Genomic DNA, 19,219 nt, shown 5'->3' on the forward strand with positions numbered 1-19,219 from the left:
AATGTGGTGTGCTAGATATAGGAATTACTGGTGAGAAAGATGTTGTCTGTTTTCTGTTTGTTTGTTTCTTTCTTTTATCCCTACAGGAGTTGCGGATAGAAAGGCCTCTGACTCTCTGCTGGGAGTAACCCCGAGCAACTTGTAACATCAAGATCAAGATCAAGCTGGTGAGTGTGGTGAGTAAACAAACACCGCCAGCCTGTGTGTGTGTGTGTGCGTGTGTCACGACAAGCTGTCTTTAGTGTTGGAGAAGGCTGAGTGCACTAATGGGGAGGACTGACTCACCTGACTGCTGCTTGAGGTTTGTTGTGCGGTGTAAGCTGTGCTGTGCTGTACTGTGTGTGTGTGTGTGTGTGTGTGTGTGTGTGTGTGTGTGTGTGTGTGTGTGTGTGTGTGTGTGTGTGCTTTCCCTTGTGAGTCCTGCCTGGTCCAGTTGTCATGAATTCCCCATAAAATATTGACTAACATCAGTATTTTCACCTGAGCTTAATGTAATTTTTTTTCATGACATTCTGGTTGCGCCATGTCATGCAGTGTTTGGTGTTACCTCACCTTGAGTTATCCCAAAGTATTTCAGTCGATGGACCTCAACAGCACGCGGAGCCAGTGTTACATCCCTTAGGGACACTGGGATTCTGGAGAGAGATAAGAAATATAAGACAAGATAAGGCAATTTTAGATTCCTTCTGAGTGTCATAACAAGCAATTCCTTATGTTTGTGTGACATATAGTGCAAAAATATTTATGTGGAATATGCACAGAGTAAGAGGTTGATACATTTCAGGCGTGATAATGTATACTTGTCCACCTAAAAAGAAGCTGCGCCAGACGTCAATCACAGAGATGCTCAAGAAACCTTTATCTCAGGAAGGTCAGTGTTTGAACTTAACCTTTATTACAGGAGGATCAGTATTTGAACTTGTAACCCTTTTCATTACACTCTTATAGGACTAGCAGTTTTTCTTTGTAGCCTTTTTGTTGCTGCATGCCAGAGTCCCCTCTTACATAAAAAAAATTATAAGAAGTTCTGTACTTTAATTTGTATAAATCTGGCATGGAACTGTTAAGCTGATGAACTAATTTAATAATATTTCTGCAAAGCTTGATCCCTGCCTTTACCGTTTGTGCATCACCAGGCAAAGGAGACAAAGGCTTGCTGTACAACAGTACTTACTATGGGCTCAGCTTTGGTAGTGGTAGATGTGAGACTAACTTAACTTCCAATATTCTGGCACCAGTACCCCAGGTGGTAAGGACACAAGACCCCAGGTGGGTACACAAGACACAGACTTATTCTCAGGCACAGGGCACAGTTACCAGGCACATCTAACACTTAGAACAGTGGCTCTCAGGCATACCACAAGCACGTCCTTGCTCTCCCCGCTCTGTCTCCACCTCCTGCCCTCACCCATGCTGGGTCTCGAGGCAGGATGCCCAGCTTTTTCCCATGCTCAGGAAAAGACAGACAGACACACATATATACATGCACACATTCACACACCTCACACACAAAGACCCACAACAGCACCTGAGCAGGGCAGGGTAGGGCAGGGAGCCAGGAATGGGAAACACCACACTGACTTGTCCTGGGATGACCCACTCTGCCTCGCCCTTGCTTTCATCAAATGCATTGGTTTGCATGGGTTCTTCTTCTCATAACTGAAATAGCCTCCCACACAGACATGTCCCCTCGCGATACACCACTTTGAATCCTTGTTACTTTCATGACATTGACAATTTTCAGTTTTAAATGTTTCCTAGAGAGCAAACACAGGACTTAGAAGAGACTGTCATGTGAAGTGAGGTGAAATGTTTTTGGCCGAAGGGAAATGCAGTGTCGTGTGAAGTGAGGATGGAGAAATTAATTGTGCGGACTGTGGAGTGAGAAGTGTTATCTCCTGAAATATAATGGGAAATTAATACATGTTACTATTTGCAGAAGAAAAGAAAAAGCACACAAGCTCCTCGTCTATGGAGAGAGGTGGTCACGTGAAGATGAAGCCTGCTGGAACATCCTCAACCCAGGTGACTCAATAAAATAAACCTTGGTTAATAGGTACATTGATATAAAGATAAATGGCAGATGTTTTTATACAAGGAACTGCCATTTCTTGTCTGACTGGTTTTCTGCAGCTTCCCTTATGTTCTTATCCTGACTTATTTTGACATATAAGGTTATGGTTCCAGTATGGCTAATGGTATCTCACTTCCTTAGGGTGGCAAGAGTGTAAGAGGCAAGGAGAGGAGTGTAGAGATGCGTGATGTCTTGGCCAATGCAGCCGAGCAGAGGATTCAGTCAGCAGGCTCCCAATCAGTGAAGAAAACCATGATGGGCACCATCACCAATAACACTGAGGACAGAGAGGTTGGTGTGACTGGTGGGACTGGCAGTGCAAGTTTAGCATATAATTTCAAAAGTGATTGAGCTGTTCAAACATATTAATGTTAATAGTTATGGTTTTCTCTGTAAAATTGTCTAGGATTATTGAAATGAATTAATAAGTGTCATTTGATATTAGCAGGCAAAGAACAGAACACTGGTAAATATAGACTAGTTTATAAATGTGTAGGGAGATAAATAACGCACTGTTTATCTGTCAGTGGCGAGGTGTGCCACTGTCATCCCTGCCGTGCCTGAGTGCTGACAATCTGAATGTACCTGACGTGGTGCCCTCCCCTGACCACGCTGTTCTGGTGAGGCTGCCTGTGTCACCCGGCACTGTGCCTCTCCCACACCCCTCCTCCCATAGTGACACCTGGGACCAGTGTCATGTCCGGATGCCTTGCTCTCCCAAAAGCCAATACCCCAAGAACAAGGCAAGTATACCTGTCTCCATCTTACCCTGTCTTGTGAGTTTTCCTGTGTTAGATGTCTTTCTTCAGTGCATCCATAAACCTCTTTGGTCTTCCTCTGTTACACCCATCACCCACATGTCTTCCTTCATGCATTCATAAATCTTCTCTTTTGTCTTCCTCTTTTCTTCATGCCTGGTGGGTTCCTCTCCATTATTCTCCTCTCCACACACACACACACACACACACACACACACACACACACACACACACACACACACACACACACACACACACACACACACACACACACACACACACACACACACACACACACACACACACACACACACACACACACACACACACACACACACACACACACACACACACACACACACACACACACACACACACACACACACACACACACACACACACACACACACACACACACACACACACACACACACACACACACACACACACACACACACACACACACACACACACACACACACACACACACACACTGCCTCTCTCTCTCTCTTCCAGCTTCATTAAAGGTGTGAATTGTTTTTACTTGTGCAGGACATGGTGGTTCCCCGCTGGAGTGTGATCACTGAGGCTCTTAGCAGGAAGATCAATAGCGTGGAGGACTTGGAGCGAGCTGTCCTGGAATACAACAGCCGGTACATCTCTAAGTGGAAGTTCAGGGGACTCCATCATCTTCTGGAACAGGTATAGCAGTGCAGGAGTTAGTCTTATGTAGTTGTTTGTGGCAGTGTAACTTCTTTTCCAGTGTTACATGTACTTCCCTCTATCTTGTGTGAGTGCATCTTTCCTTAATCTGTCATCGTTGTGTCTGTTCCTCAACATCCAATATATGTTTCCTCAATTTCTTGTCTACTGCCACATAATCAGTCAGCCATTCACCTTTCGCCCCTCCTCCTCATGTGCGTCTTTCTTTACATATGTCTAAGAATATTATCTCACTTTTGTTGCTACATAACTTCTTTGTTTATTCTGCCATTGTACATGACATTTTGTGCTTACTTGTGTATTTTCACCAGGAGTTTGAGGAAGAGGAGCGTGCCAGCTTCTTCAACAAGACTCTGCCGGTGATGGTGCAGCTGGCCCTGAGCCTGCCTGACCTGGTGACCAGGCCTCCTCCCCTCCTTCTGCAGGGAACCACTCACTCTGTCACACTCTCACAGATGCAGGTCACTCACTCACTTAGCTCTTGGTTTATTCTCTCTCTCTCTCTTGGATCTTGTGTTATAGATTCTAATGCCTTGCTATGCCTCACTGTTATGTGTTCTCACCAATCCCTATTCGAGACAGAACCAAATTCATGATTATTTCAATGCTAGATACTCGTATATGTGTGTGAATTGAAAATGTGTGTTTTGATATTTATAAAGAAGGTTGTGTTTCAGATTGCCTCTCTCCTAGCCAATGCCTTCTTCTGTACCTTCCCAAGAAGAAATGCCAAGGGGAATGACACAGAATATGCCAGATACCCAGACATCAATTTTAATCGGTATGACGGGATTTAGTGTGAATGTGTGTGTGCGTGTGTGAGGTGCTCTGTCTGGGCCACCTGTGTAGGACTGCTGGTCTGGTATATCGATTGATGTATAGTTTGAGGTAGCCTGAATGAAATACCATTAAGTGATAAGTGTTGTGGTGCTTGCTGATACTTATCACTTGTATATATGTATTCTTGTGTATCCTCCAAATGAAGACACGCTTACTTCCACTTGCAGGCTGTTCTTCCACAAGGAGCAGCGGTCCCTGGAGAAGATCAAGTGTCTGCTGCATTACTTCCAGAGAGTCACCACCAAACGTAAGCCGTACTGTGTTGTGCCCCTGTTTTGCCCGGGTGAAGGTGAACGCTGCAGGTGTGTGCTGCTGTAGTGAAGTAACATTATAGACACACCAGGTGTTACTGGATGGAGGTGTGAGACTCAGAGAGGTGAAGTCAAGAACAGGTACAGAAAATAGTGCAAGTCCCCAAACCTCTCAATGAAACAATACCAAGGAAATGACAATGAAACCTTAGAAGGAGAGAGAGAGAGAGAGAGAGAGAGAGAGAGAGAGAGAGAGAGAGAGAGAGAGAGAGAGAGAGAGAGAGAGAGAGAGAGAGAGAGAGAGAGATGGACGGATAAATACATAAAAAAATCTGGCTCAAGTACACAACCAGCTTGACAGGCAGACAGACAGACGGGCAGCTGCACAGACAAACAGAACAATACATTTGCAAGACATTCACAACACAGGTAGGCAGTGTGGCAGAGCACAGACAAAGGCCATGTCATGCAGCACAGGGATGAGACGTGCAGTGCCAGGAAGAGAGTTGAGAAGTAATGTAATGGTGTCCCTCCCACAGCTCCCACGGGCACAGTGACCTTCACACGGCAGGCTGTGTTGCCACGGGACGTCCCCAAGTGGGAGGCGTCCCGACAGAGCCTCCCTAGCCTGCACGTGAGCAGTGCCGGCCTCATTGAAGAGGCCACGGGTTTGCTGCAGGTAGACTTTGCAAACAAGTAAGGCTTGATTAGACCGCTGTGTGCTTGTTTTCCTGTAGCATTTATACTGACACTTTTAGTACCTAAGTTTTGTAACTTTTAGTATGTAACTTGTATATAGTGACTTATGGTAACACTTGAAGAGAGGAGGTGATAATAAAGATATCCACTATCTTTTAGGCCATTTAAAGGGAAAACTGATACAGACTACATTTATATTTCATTGGTTATAAGTAGTGAAGGGATGAGAGGTGTTTGAGGCTGGTGAGAGAAGAATACTTGCACTTCTTCACCTGAGCACTGTGAATGCTGACTTTTGCCTCTCAGGTACCTAGGGGGAGGTGTGCTGGGCCTGGGCTGTGTGCAGGAAGAGATACGCTTCGTGCTGTGTCCAGAGCTGATCATCTCCCGCCTCTTCACGCAGGTTCTTGACAAGACGGATGCTCTCATCATCACAGGTGAGGATTTGTTAACACTGTCACTGCTTATGACAGTATGACACCTCTTACTTCATGTAGATGACTGTGGACAAGAGGCACAAGAAGATTTAAACTACTCACTCACTCCTTTTACTGTCACTGGTATTTTGGTGTTGGTTCAACAAGCATCCTGCAACATCACTGAGAAAAACATGAAAACCTTACTTATGATAACTCATCATCTCTGTAGCCTTTGAAAACAGTCCTGACAAGAAAACAGAGTGCAGAGAATACAGGACTGAGCCCTAGATACATTTCACACACAACTTGTCTCACTAGAACAGTATTTTTCCAGGATGTGAACAGTTCAGCAGAGCCAGTGGGTACTCGTCCAGCTTCCGTTGGGAGGGGCCTCATGAGGACAAGACTCCCATGGACCAGTGGGGCAGGCGGCTGTGCCAGGTGACGGCTATTGATGCTCTCCACTTCACCAAGCAGCCTAACATTCAGTATGAGCCTTTCTATGTCAACAGGGAGCTCAATAAGGTGGGACATCAAGAAGTATCAGGATACACTTATTGTTTGGGCAACATTAGTCATATTTTTATTGTTATATGAAGCATTTTACTATCAAGTTTATTTCCTTTAACTCTCACTGTTGTTTGTTCTGTGTTTGTCATCCTCTGAGGTCTTTATTTTGCAGGGAACTTGAATGGCTAAATTTAAATAAGGTCTGAAAGCTACAAGTGTTCATTGTTCTTTGATTATTTTCTGTGAGTGAAACTGAATGGCTAATGCTGGAGTAATTGCAGATATGACACATTTTTGTTTCAGGCATATGCAGGATTCAAAGTGATTGAAGGAAGTGGAGGCATTCCCACTGGCGTGGCCACGGGAAACTGGGGCTGTGGTGCTTTCAAGGGAAATCCCAGACTCAAGGTAAGATGTGTTTTCTTTGCTTGTAGTGGAGAGCATTGAGGAGACATCAGATGATGAATATACAGATGAAAACAAGACCACACCAGTTTAACTCAGACCTTGTGTAGTATAACTGGAGGTGTGGTGCTCTCAAGAGAAATAATAGACTCAAGGTAAGATATGTTCTGCATTGCTTGTAGTGGAGAACATTGAAGGAACATCTGACGGTGAATAAATGTACAGATGAGAAGAAGACCACACCACTCAACAGAATATTCATAACCTTGAGTATGTCTCTTCACAACTTTTCATATTTCTTGCACTTGAATTGAAGTTTTGACGGGCAGTGTCTTCTGCAGGCTCTCATTCAGCTGGCGGTGTGTGGCCACATTGGGAGAGACCTCGCCTACTTCACCTTCGGTGACCAACAACTGAGAGATGATCTGTTCACCATGTACATCTTCCTCAAGGAGAATAATGTCACTGTGGGTGAGTGTGGTGTAAAATACGTGTCTCAACTGTAGATGAGTGCACAATATTCACCCATCTCTTAATATAAAGAAGGCAATTTGTGCCATTGTAGGCAAGTATACAGTAAATGTCTTCACTATAGGTGAGTGCACAGTACTCCATCTCTTATTTAAAGGGGAAGAGGATTAGTATCATTCTTGGTAAATGTACGTATTATACATATGTTTAACTTTCTTGGTAACTAAACCTACAATTATTATTACATATTATTAATAGTGTGTGGTGCACTGTCTGGGCCACCATATATGAGATTGCTGGCCTGGTATCTAGGCAGGTAGATAGACACAGAAATAGATAGATACATTATTATTATTGTTATAGTCTGCATGAATCTTGTTTTTTCTTTTCTCAGGAGAGCTGACTCAAGCCCTGAACCACCATGGCTACCGAGGCTGGTCAGACGGCTCAGACTTGTTCCAGTATGTGTGTCACAGCCTGGGAGGTTCCTATGACTCCGACACAGACCAGGAGTTAAGCAAGGACTCTGCCGATGTTCGGGGTTAGTTCCTCATTTTTTTAAATGGTTATCAGGTATTTGTATTGATTTTGAAAATATTACTCTGCTGTCTGAGTTATGTATCATTACAGTATTTTATGTGAATTTCATATGGATTCAGAAAATTCATTCATTCTGTTTCAGTGAAAGCGACTCCAGATGTGAAAGAGGCAGAGGATGCAGCCGGCCACCCACCAGAGCCATCACAGACCAAGAAGCCTCCCACAGACATTGCCAACTGCTTCCCAGAGCCCGGCCGTACCACTCGCTGCCCTCTGAGTGAAGAGAAAATACTGCAAGTGCTCTCAGAGTGTGACCGGATATTTGAAAATGAAAAGGCCAAAAAGAAACAAGGCGCAGGACCCACCAGTGATGATTCCTCTCATAAAACTGAAACCCAGAGGAAAATGGAGGAACAGGAGAGTGAACCAAGAAGAGCAGACAAAACAACACACAGTACTAGTGATTCCAACAGACTGAGTGAAAGTCCAAGGAAAGGAGAAGACCAGAAAAGTGAATTAAGAAGACCAGACAAGCAAGCACAGAGCAGCGACTCCAACAGACTGAGCGAAAGTCCAAGGAAAGCAGAGGAGCAGAAGAGTGAGTTTAGAAGAGCAGACAAGGCAGCACAGAACACCAGCGAGTCAAGCAAACTGTTCAGACTGCTTGATGAGTACGACCGTCAAATGGGTCAGGCGCCCCACAGCACCAGCGCCAGTGAACCACGGAGGCGCTTCTCTCTCTTGGAAGGAGCCCACCGCAAACTTAATTAACCACACTGACTCAACATGCATACTTCAGGCAAAATATGATAACCCTGTGATTTTTTGAAGATTAGTTTCTGGAGGGAGTTGATGGGAAAGTCAATAAATGATACTGTGATTGATTGTGTAAAGTTCAGGGAAGTGGTGAATATGATGACCAGTGATCAGTTGTTTTTTGAAAGGTTTTGGTTTCTGGAGGAAGTCATTTGTGAAGTCAATTAATTAATGATTCTGCATAGAAATGACAATTATGATGTGATTGTATTTTTATTTTTTTATTTATTTTTTTTAGATATATCATTCAGGGAAATGGTAAAATATGGTAACATGATCAATTATATTTTTTTATAGATTTAGTTTGATTTTCTTATTTTTTGGATGCCAACTATAGTAGGGCATGTAATTTTAATTTCGCCATAAATTTCAGTGGCAGGTAATACATGAACTCTGTATATTACTGTATACCCAGCGTCTTGAGTCAGGCGGCTGTGTGGCTGTATATTTAACACCCAGACTGAGCAAATATACTAGTCTGGTGTTGCCACATTCCTGTCATAACACTCAGTATATTGATTTGCTTAAGTGTGTGTGTGTGTGTGTGTGTGTGTGTGTGTCAGGGAGGTTGGCCAGGAGCTGCACAAGTCACTTCAATTCATTACAAAAGTTTAGGTAAAGTCTCTTATTTAGATTTTAGGAATGAGTGACGAATGCTTCCATCAGTAACCAGTATTCAGCTTGCCGTCACGTGCCGCCTCGCTTGTGGAAAGACCAATTGTATGAAAAGTGAAATTTACATCATTATATTTTGTATTTCACGTGGTTTTTAATGTGAAATAATTATTGCACAACATTATAGACGTGTTTGTTTTGATATCCTGAGATGTGCTCCAAGTGTTCTGTTTCTGGAAAGATGCATAGTGTCTTGTCAGGATAAAATTATTTGGTAAGCAGCAGCAAGGAATCAGGTATACTAACTTTGTCTTCTTTGTCTTCTCTTGCAAAGTCTTTCCATATTTTTTGTTTGTCCTTTTTTTTCCCTTGTCTTGTATATTCTCTCCATCTTTCTTATCTCTTCTGCTCTATTCTCTTCCTCATTATAATTTCTTTTCTTGCTGTCTCTCCTCTTTCTTTCAATCCTAATGCAGTTTTTCTTCTTTTCATGCACTCTTGATCTGCCAACAAGATGGGAAGGGACTTGGCACTCAGGGTGGCAGTCCATAAGGGAGAAGACTCACCACCACTCAATTAGTCCAGCTCCACCACCACCACCACCACTGGGAATAAGGTATTTAGTTATGATTCTACTGGATGTACAATAAACTTTTACACTTTATACTCAGGAAGACAAACATCTTATAGGCCAAATAGATACATTTACATGAGTTCAAATGCATAGATGCAATGAAATGCCATTAATTCAAATGAAAATCCATGTCTCCCTTAATATCCAAAAACTATCTTTTTATTGTAGTTTTTAGGTCAATACACTAACTTACTTTGTGCTACACATGTTACCACAGAGGTGGTGGGTGAGAAGTGTGGTGATGTGGAGAAACCAGCTGCATTCCTTGCCAACCTTCAGCAGTCTGGCAGCTGGAACACCTCTCTGTGTCTTGCCCCACACACTGCCTGCTCAACACTTACACTCTGGGTTAGACACACACTGGTTCATCAGTACAATCATTATTATACACTGTCAGATGAGTTTTATAATTTACAAAATATTGCAAAAACCTTAATTTCTTAGGTGTAATTTATATACATGGATACTTAGAGGGTAACGCCACACTTGCGAACAAGAGCTGCATATCTGAGAGGGAGAATTGTATAAATATTTGAGTCGATGCTGGAAATCTAACATAACAAGTGTGGTTTCACTAATATTCACAAATAGAAAATGCATGTCAGTATTATAAAGTAAATTTTTAAAAGAGCCAACACTTTTTTTTGTTTTATTTTATTTTATTTTTTTGCATCGTGAGCTCTCCAAGTTCTTTGATTTGCTTTTGAAACGAGTCTCCTAATGCAGGTTTGTATCAATTTCTTGAACCCATCACTGTGTTGTTCATGAATCATCTAACACTCCTAGGAAGTGTACACTGAGGGTCTATAATACTCTACATAAACTAACACTCAACTTAACATGAATCTTTGAGAGTTATCACACTGCATAACATCCAGTTCAATTAGGTGGCGTAGCTTTTAGAAGCAGCAAGACAGTCAAGGCAACACAGACACCAACCAGCTTATTATCTTGGCTTCACCTAAAAGTACAGACAGTTTATAGTACAGTCAGTGTGTTGGCCTTGACTGATCCATTGCTACATTCCCAGCTACTCTTTGTCTTCAGACAAGGGCCAGGAGTGGACACAGCTCAGCACAACCATGTTAAGGGTGTGCATTCTCATTTCTGACACATCCCAGTGACCTAAATGCTCAAACCTAAATGCTTTGTTCTCTCTTCCAAGGCCACAGAGATGATCAGTCAGGTTCTCATGGGTGCTCTTTCCCTAACAGGTGTAGAATCGTTGCTAAAACTATCACCAGAATCATGGAAACACCCTTAAATACACTTAGATACCCTTCCCAACAGCTTCTGCTACAGCCTGATGAAAATAACCGAGACATGCCGAAACACTTGAGAACACGGACGCGAGAACAACACAGTACCGTTGTGAGTAAGATAAGGCAGCCCTGCTCCCGACACTCATGACATGCACTTTGATATCAACACATGGCTACATTACAAATGTTTATCACAGGCTAGGACTTCAAAGTTTACAAAAGTATTTATATTATAGTAAAAATATATACATGTGTGTACGTACTGTGGTGGTACTGTCAGCGTATTAAGTACCAGGGAGAAGTGTGCTTATTATCCAGTGGTTAAGACTTACAGATGTGACAGAAACAATGCTATTTAGTGTTGGAGAAAGAGATGCATAATTTTCCAAGCACTAATCCATCTTTCACTGTAGTAGTGGAGAAATGTGCCTATTATCCAGTGGCTGAGACTGAGAGGAGAAAGGAGGCAATGCTTATGATTCTTTACAATGGAGCAGGGGGAGATGCATTACTTTCCGAGCACTAATCCAACATTCACTGTAGTTAGTACCACAGAAATGTGCTTACTATCTTATCACCAAGTGGTGAAGACTTAAGAGGAGATAGGAGGCAATGTTATATGGCTCTTTTCAGTGTGGGAGGAGGAGATTCATTACTTTCCAAGCACTAATCCAACCTTCATTTAGTAAATATGAGGAAAAAGTGCTTATTATCTTATTGTCAAGTGGCTGAATCTTGGAAGTGTGATAGAAGGCAACACTACATGACTCCTTACAACGAGGAATAAAGGGATGTATTTTCCGAGCACTACTCCACCTTTCCATTGCACATATACTGGCCCAAATATCAATGAAGTGTTAATGCCAATACTGACCCAGCTGAGGAGGAAGCCTGTGAAAACACCAATCCCACACAGATGAATGGAACAGACATCTACGGTTACTTTTCTCTTCCCTTCTATTTGACTATCCATTAATCTTTTTCCTATTTTCAGCTACTCAATTTTCTTCTTTAAGTGAAGGAAGTTTGACAAGGAAATAAGGAGGAAAAGTGGCCAGTAATCTGCCACTTCCTAAACAGTAATACGATAGCAGCCAATTTAGTCCAGAGATAATGCCCACCACTCTGCCACTACCCAAAAAAGGTAATATAGCAGAGGCCAGTTTAGCTCCACAGATAATGCCCACCAGTCTGCCTCTCCCCTCAGCAGTAGTACAGTAGAGGCCAGTTTAGTTCCAGAGATGTCTCAGTTGTACATTCATGCAAGTCTTACATCTATGTAGATAAATACAAGGTTATGATTGTGAAGATAAAAGACTTAGTTTTGTAATGCATGCTTTTTTTGTATATGAAGTGAGGTTAAGAGATGGTGTGGTTTGCCGAGTGTATCAGTAACTCTCCTCCCACACAAGCATCCCTTTGTCAAGACCAAACAAGATGCAGCTGATTTGAAGGTGGATTATATCTTCAGCAATGAGAGCCAGGCTGGAGACTGAACCCCTGACAGAGATGCAAAGAACAGCCAGATGCCAAGATAATTTGAGGCTCTAATACTCCAAGTCAGGATGCTTAAAGAGTGGCCAGATACAGTCAGGATTTGAGTAATCATCTCCATTCACTCTAGCCTCCCAATCTTAAGTCCTCCAGTCTTGTGATAATCCTACACAACCAACAGATCCTTAGCACACCAGAGGGCTTGAGATGAGTGCAGAAGTGAGTGTAAAGGTGAGTTCATTTCCAACTTAAACTGTGCGTGTGGCTCACCGTGCACTTAAGAATCAACAGTACATCATGAGAGAGTGACTAAGTAACAGCACAAAGGCAGCTATCATTATCTTTGGCTTCACCGTCACAAAGCAACACTTGTCTCTTTTGTAATGCAAGGTTCAAGGTTCGTGGTGTTCTGGATGTTTTATACTTAGCCTCAGCCAAATGAGTGTGTTTAGGTTACCCAGCATTGCGGGAAATACTGATGCAAACGTTGGTAAAATATAAATACAAACTTTCGGTCAACAAAAACTCGTCCACTGATAGCAAGTCCATGTTAAAAGCTTAAAAGTTTTTGTTTCAGTGCAGATTTCTCTTCTTAAAAAGCACTTTTGTAAATCGTGACACTGCATATTGTTACAAAAATAAAATCTGCTAACACAACTTGCTACACCTGCCAACAAACCTCACTCAGGAATTGTCACAAGTCATTGAGAAACAGGACGCACTAATCATTTGAGCAGCCAGGGGGTCTCCTTGGCCTGCTGCTTGCGATAAATCTTTTGTACCTTTTTGCTAGGAACTATCCCTTCAGACAGGCCGGGACGCTTCTTCTTCTTGGCTGACAGCTCATCGATAACAGACTCGGTGACGGAGACCTGACTGGCTGCCGTGTCGCCGTACAGGGCTGTTGCCGTTGTGGTCGAGTTAAGGTTACTCTGAGCCTCTTTGGGCTCAGACGGCTTACTGATGTCGGAATCATGCGCATATTTACAGTTGTGTCCAAACTTGCACCGTCCCTTTCGGTAATTCCAACAGATCTTTTTCCCGTTGATCTCCAGCACATCTTTGGGGTTTTCAGTCATCTTCACATGTTTCTCGAGAACTGTCTTCTTGTCCTCCTGCGCCTTGTGGAACGGGTTGAAGAACACCGAGGCAGAGGAGTCGTTCTCAAAGGGCGACGGAAGGCCACTCTTGCGCAGCGGGTTGACCAGAACTTCCTGCTTTTTGGTCTCATTCTTCTTGGTCTTCTTGGCTTGTCCCTTCTCCCCCGGCGACTCAAAGTAGTTGACTGCCTTCTGGTCTGCAATTCTTGTGCTTCTGTAAGACAGAATTTACAGCATCAGTTCCTGTTCCCTCTGTGGCAATGTGACTTAGGATTGCTTTAGAGTAGTATTATGTGGCTAAGAGTGTGATTGTGTGTGTGTGTGGTGCTTTGTCCAGGCCACCCCATGTGGGGTTGCCAGCCTGGCAAGATAATGTTACCAACAGCAGCTCTTCATGGGGCAGCTAAATAATGCGCACTGGTGATGAATGCTCACTGTACAACATGTGTGTGGGAGTTTTGTTTGGGGTCGCACATGGTTGCGCCCCTCCATTTAGGTTAGGTTAGTGTCCTTAAGGGGAGTGAAGCACTGAGTTAGGTAAAGTTAGCTAAGGCTACAAAGTTTCCCAGTTTTCAAAATACGGCATTGCATCCTTGTACCTTTTTCATGAATGTCCAGATCTGGCACAATTTAGCTTCCCCCCCATCCTAGAACACCACTTCCCCACCAAGTCCCCGAGCTTGTTGGTGACAGAGGTGGAGAAACAGAAGAGAGGATGTATTGTGTTAAACTGCAATTTTAGCAGGAAGGATGGTGTGGCGGGACAGAGGGAGGCTCTCACATTCCAGGTTTTTTAAGGATTTCCCCCCAAAGTGGCAGTTTTCTCCTTAGAGTTTTCAGAGTTCCAAATTTGTCCTGTTTAGGCTTCCCTCACCCTGTAACCCCGCCTTCCCACCAAGTCCCCAAGCCTTGGTAAGATTTACCCTTATAATATATATATATATATATATATATATATATATATATATATATATATATATATATATATATATATATACCATTTAAAGATCTCCATTAGACTCCCTCATATATTCACCTCAAATCACCTGCAATAAATCACACCTAACACTTTTATTCAAGCCTCTACACACAAGCACCAAGGTCTTATGGGATCAGTTACATAGGTTGTAGGACTCTCACATCTCCTTGGCCAGCTCCTCTTCGTTTTCCTCCTCCGAAGACGAGCCGTAATCCACCAAGCCCGCCGCCATGTTGACTGTTTACAATCTGCCGCCTGTCACTTATAACCGGTATCGTACTCAACCATTTCTCATTTCTCAAGTTATCCTTTTTAATCTTCAAGATGGTCAGAAATAATGATAAAGAATTTTGTGTATCATTTCGTTGCTGATTTACGAAGGCAAAATTTGGTGTTTAGTGATATTGGGTTTTTGTTTACATTAATTATTACCGTACATTGCAAATTCATTTGCATTATAGTTCATTCAGGAGGGTAATTCAAAGTTCGTAATGAATATTTGATTTTAATTTATTATTATCTTACATTGGAATTTCATGCTTCTAATTATATGCAAAATAAGAAGTAATTTTGAACAACGTATAGCATCGGCAGAAACAAGGCAGAAATTTAGTAGATCGTGTAATTTTCCAAAGTTGATCCGTGTAATTGATTGCACTCACATCAAAGCCTCGCTGTTAGATGAGGCAATATATGTTAACAAAAGCAATATAACTCAGTAAACATTCAGGTGGTGGCCAACTCTCACCAGCTCATGGCAAACTATTGAGCCAAGTATCCTGGAGGGACTTATAATGTACTCATATGCAAATAATCACTTGAAGTGTGTAACACATTCACTACTCTAAGACAATTCGAGGGAAATAAAGCAAAAAAAGTCGAAGTTACAATGTTATTTCATCGAGTCAAGTAGGTATGAGAGATTTAGTAATAACTTCTTTAACCTTTTCGTGTCCTGAGGAGATCTAACATATTCACCAGCTCCACTTAAGAGTAAATCACTAATTAGTGCAGCCGGCGAAACAACAAAGGTCTTTTCTCATCGAGGGACTTAGGAGAAGGTGTCGGTGGTGACTGCTGCTGGTTATTTCTTTCCTCACTGCGTTGTTCGGTGACAGCGGCAGGCAGGAAGACCCACAGAAGGACGCTGGTGTAGAGGAGGACGCTTAATACACTCATCCCCACCTTGTAGCTCCCACTCAAGTCCCGAACCAGACCTGAGAATACCAGTGGGAGAGTCCACAAGAAAGAGAATCTGGTTGAACGTCTCTGTAGTCTTCGAAATGAGTCCTTACGAGAACAGTGTTTCAAAATACAGCTCCTAAATTTACTTTAAGCAAGGGAGAGTGAAGAATAGAGCTGTACAGAGAGAAGAACCTAAGTTACTGTTTATATTCTCGTACTATACCTATGAAGGGGCCAATAACAAGGAACAAAGCCCCATTGAAGAGCCCCGTAATGCTGAGCGTAGGCTGAAGCATGGCCAGGCCCAGCACCTCCACCATGACGAGGTTGTAGGAAGCAAACACCAGCCCCGTCCCGCTGCCAAAGGCTCCCATCATTGCAGCCTTCACCAGGAGGTCGTCAGCCCACGCAAACACTGGTAAGAATGAGAAGGAACTGTCTGTCATTCATCCCAAAAGAAAAATACTGTAGCTTACTGTCTCACGTTAAGGATACATGACAGAGAAAAGTATTTTAAGATAATGGTCGAAAGCTTCTCAGTCATGCCTCGCACATACCAACAACAGAGGTGGCGAGGAGGGTGGATCCACATACGATAATAGCTTTGTGAGTCATGCAGGTCACCAGGAATGGGTGCAGGAGCCTGGTAATGAGCAAACACACGCCAGCGAGGGTGAAACACAGTCCAGCCTGGTTCAAGCTATGTCCCGCTGCCTGGATCGCAAAGGGCACCAGGTAATCGAAGTTTGAGAGTCCCAGTAGATTTATAGAAGCGACTAGGCTGACGATAACTACTCTAGGACACTTCATAAGCTTTAAATTAGTTTTAGCTATGTCCCCTACTCTTGTAAACGATTTCAACACATTAGAAAATATTCCTCTTCGTTTTTCTTCTTTAACTGGAGCATCAACTTGTGCTTTCATCTTTTTTGCGTCGTTTTTATCGTTTTTTTGACTAGGAGAGCCTGTATTTGTTTTCATGTTATCAATATTTGGTTGACATTGACGTTTCTTACTATGCCACTCCACGGGATGAAATACCATAGCTGCCACACACAGATTCAGGTTCAAGGCAGCTGTGATGATGATTGCCGCCTTGAAGCCAATGTTATTTTGCAGGAACGTGACGAAGAGAGGAAAAGCCAACATGCTGACGGAGGAGCCCATGGACATAAAGGTGTTGGCGATGGTGCGGCGTCTGGTGAAGTAATGCGGGATGACGCTGAAGGATAGGCTGTACAGGACGTCGATGGGGATGCCTGGGCGAGGAAAAAATAGGAAAATGCGAGTTTCAGGAGACTACATCATAACCACACAAGCTTATAATGAAAATAAGGTGCAAAATAATCAAAGCCTAGGTACATTAACTTACGAAAATCTGTAAAAATGGACTAATTAAAGTTTACCACTCTTGCAATCCCAAAACTCGGATCTATATAGGTACCCAGACACAGAGCCAGCATTATCCTCACCCGCAAAGATCGTGTAGGAGAAGAACAAGAAGTATGCATTAGGAGCGAAGGCAGAGACGGCCAGCCCTGCGCTTCTCATCAGCCCCATAACCATAGTGACCTGTCGCCAGCCGTACTCCTCCACCAGCGGGTCGAGAAGGAAGGTACAGTAGCAGGAGAGGACGAAAGCAAGGTTGTGGATCCAGGCAGTGACCGTGGAGGACGTGCGGGTCTCCGTCAGGAATTCAGCAAATAGCACGCCGAATATTGCACTCGCTGACCCTAAGATTGCCTGTGGGTTTGATTTGAAGAGTAATAAGTGTTCTTGTTTGTTTGTTTGTTTGTTTGTCTATGTATATTTTTTTTTATTTTAGACTGATTGTGTTTTTATCTATTTTGTTCGTTTTATGATTTATGAATTTTTCCATACTTTTTTTTTCTTCTTAATTTCTATACTTTGCTTTGTTTATTTATGTGTCTATCTCTTCTATATTTTGTTTGTTTTTCCAATTACTTATTCAATTTTACTGTTACATTTCACTTTCTCTCCTTGGAATGTATTCGTGTGAGTAAATTAAGTCTATCACTTGCTTCACTCAATAACATTTCAATGACAACTCAGGCAACATAAAGAAAAGACGCACTGAAAGGTTTGGTCAGGATGGCAGAGAGAGAGAGAGAGAGAGAGAGAGAGAGAGAGAGAGAGAGAGAGAGAGAGAGAGAGAGAGAGAGAGAATTTCAGTCACTAACCTCACATGACGGGCCATTCGGTAACTAGATCAGCAAATAAGTGTATAATACAAAGTGAAGCCTTCGTGACTTTTCCTACTATTAAAATTCCGTTCTTCCCCCATCCCTTAACCCTCCTCTGTCCATCATCCCCTCTCACCATGTTACTCTTTCTATTCTGATTTTGACTGACTCACCCAGACCATGAAGCACCCGAAGGCGACCACCCAGCCCCAGCCACCGTCCGGAGCCTCGTCCTCTTCCTCACCCTCCTTATGATCCTTGCCTTCTTCAGTGTACAGATAAGGTAGCTTCCCTCCTCCATCTTTCAGGGCACCAGTTTTATCTTTATCTGTGGTGTTCCTGTCTCCTTCCCCACCTCGCCTCAGCGTCCACTTCATAATTAGACTGGTTGACTGACTGGTTGGTCATTAGCCTCTCACACCAGCCTCGCATGATCTGTTTAGCACCGCACATGTGCTGTTTGTTACCTTAATAATACTGGTTGTAATTATGAAATATTTGGTACGTGTGTGTGTGTGTGTGTGTGTGTGTGTGTGTGTTAACTAAGGTGCGAAGATTGATATTTTAGCAAATAATGATCAAATGAAGCCTCTCTTTCAAATTTTTGACACTGTGCAGACCATACTGATGAAATGTCAAAAGCTTATTCACTCATTTAATTTACTAAGTTCTCTCTCACGCTGATACCCTTCTTGGTTCATTAAAAAAAAAAAAATGAAGACTCTCTCTCTCTCTCTCTCTCTCTCTCTCTCTCTCTCTCTCTCTCTCTCTCTCTCTCTCTCGCTCTCTCTCTCTCTCTCTGACGTCTCTATAGCCGAGTCCTTTTAGCAGTGTTACTAAACCTTGCCAAAGTTTAGATTAGGCTCTAACCTTTTGCAGCGCAGCGCGTGATGACGCCCACCAACCTTTCACGCCTCCGTGCAACACTTCTGGTGCGAAAAACTTTTTTTGCATAAAACACTCAGTGAAGTTTAATCAAATCCTGACCTTTTCATAACATTTGCGAAAAAAAAACATTGACTCGTAAGGGGAAAAAGAGTGTAGGTGTCCTGCCAATGACTGACAGCTCTCTCCCTCCTTCGCTCACTCACTCGCTCTCTCATTTCCACTACAGACGCCGCTGGCACCAGACCACCTTCTTACCTGACCACGTGCTCTTGCTAGAGGTGTGTGGGCGTGCCTGGCTGTGCTCTCTTAATTCAGTACTAAACTATACTCTCTTAATCCAGTACTAATAAAT

At 42.9% G+C, this 19,219-nt stretch overlaps 3 protein-coding genes across 9 annotated transcripts; 1 reads left to right on the plus strand and 2 right to left on the minus strand.

The window, feature by feature from the left end:
- On the plus strand, positions 1-9,305 carry LOC135090488 (poly(ADP-ribose) glycohydrolase-like). 7 transcript variants are annotated; one of them, XM_063987273.1, is made up of 17 exons: positions 171-301; positions 578-669; positions 785-871; positions 1,940-2,025; positions 2,216-2,365; positions 2,602-2,817; positions 3,385-3,534; positions 3,867-4,016; positions 4,233-4,336; positions 4,563-4,642; positions 5,186-5,342; positions 5,652-5,782; positions 6,099-6,289; positions 6,578-6,682; positions 7,021-7,150; positions 7,545-7,691; positions 7,833-9,305. In XM_063987273.1, the coding sequence occupies exons 3-17, from the start codon at positions 793-795 to the stop codon at positions 8,459-8,461; spliced, it is 2,505 nt and encodes an 834-aa protein (XP_063843343.1). In that variant the 5' UTR covers positions 171-301; positions 578-669; positions 785-792; the 3' UTR covers positions 8,462-9,305. The 7 variants fall into 7 exon arrangements, with proteins under 7 accessions (XP_063843346.1, XP_063843341.1, XP_063843343.1 ...); XM_063987274.1 differs by having other exon boundaries at positions 186-301; positions 570-669; XM_063987275.1 differs by having other exon boundaries at positions 189-301; positions 595-669.
- An 814-nt stretch (positions 9,306-10,119) lies between these two features.
- Positions 10,120-14,884, minus strand: LOC135090491 (uncharacterized). The gene is made up of 2 exons (XM_063987284.1): positions 14,752-14,884; positions 10,120-13,825 (listed from the first exon to the last, which is right to left on the minus strand). The coding sequence occupies exons 1-2, from the start codon at positions 14,820-14,822 to the stop codon at positions 13,237-13,239; spliced, it is 660 nt and encodes a 219-aa protein (XP_063843354.1). The 5' UTR covers positions 14,823-14,884; the 3' UTR covers positions 10,120-13,236.
- A 198-nt stretch (positions 14,885-15,082) lies between these two features.
- On the minus strand, positions 15,083-18,356 carry LOC135090394 (monocarboxylate transporter 12-like). The gene is made up of 5 exons (XM_063987148.1): positions 18,153-18,356; positions 17,248-17,518; positions 16,333-17,034; positions 15,999-16,190; positions 15,083-15,807 (listed from the first exon to the last, which is right to left on the minus strand). The coding sequence occupies exons 1-5, from the start codon at positions 18,354-18,356 to the stop codon at positions 15,596-15,598; spliced, it is 1,581 nt and encodes a 526-aa protein (XP_063843218.1). The 3' UTR covers positions 15,083-15,595.
- Between the last annotated feature and the right edge of the window lie 863 nt (positions 18,357-19,219).

This window comes from Scylla paramamosain, chromosome 35, assembly GCF_035594125.1.
Source record: "Scylla paramamosain isolate STU-SP2022 chromosome 35, ASM3559412v1, whole genome shotgun sequence".
Taxonomy (NCBI): Eukaryota; Metazoa; Arthropoda; class Malacostraca; order Decapoda; family Portunidae; genus Scylla; species Scylla paramamosain.

Bases quoted from the DNA above. Each gene is read 5' to 3' on its own strand.
- LOC135090488 (XM_063987276.1), top strand. From the start codon at position 793: ATGTATACTTGTCCACCTAAAAAGAAGCTGCGCCAGACGTCAATCACA. The intron at 2,818-3,384 runs GCAAGTATACCT...TTACTTGTGCAG, and splicing joins GCCAATACCCCAAGAACAAG to GACATGGTGGTTCCCCGCTG. The intron at 6,290-6,577 runs GTGGGACATCAA...TTTTTGTTTCAG, and splicing joins TCAACAGGGAGCTCAATAAG to GCATATGCAGGATTCAAAGT.
- LOC135090491 (XM_063987284.1), bottom strand. From the start codon at position 14,822: ATGGCGGCGGGCTTGGTGGATTACGGCTCGTCTTCGGAGGAGGAAAAC. The intron at 13,826-14,751 runs GTGAGAGTCCTA...TCTGTCTTACAG, and splicing joins GAGGAGCTGGCCAAGGAGAT to AAGCACAAGAATTGCAGACC.
- LOC135090394 (XM_063987148.1), bottom strand. From the start codon at position 18,356: ATGAAGTGGACGCTGAGGCGAGGTGGGGAAGGAGACAGGAACACCACA. The intron at 17,519-18,152 runs GTGAGTCAGTCA...TCAAACCCACAG, and splicing joins TCGGGTGCTTCATGGTCTGG to GCAATCTTAGGGTCAGCGAG. The intron at 16,191-16,332 runs GTATGTGCGAGG...CATTCTTACCAG, and splicing joins CCTCGCCACCTCTGTTGTTG to TGTTTGCGTGGGCTGACGAC.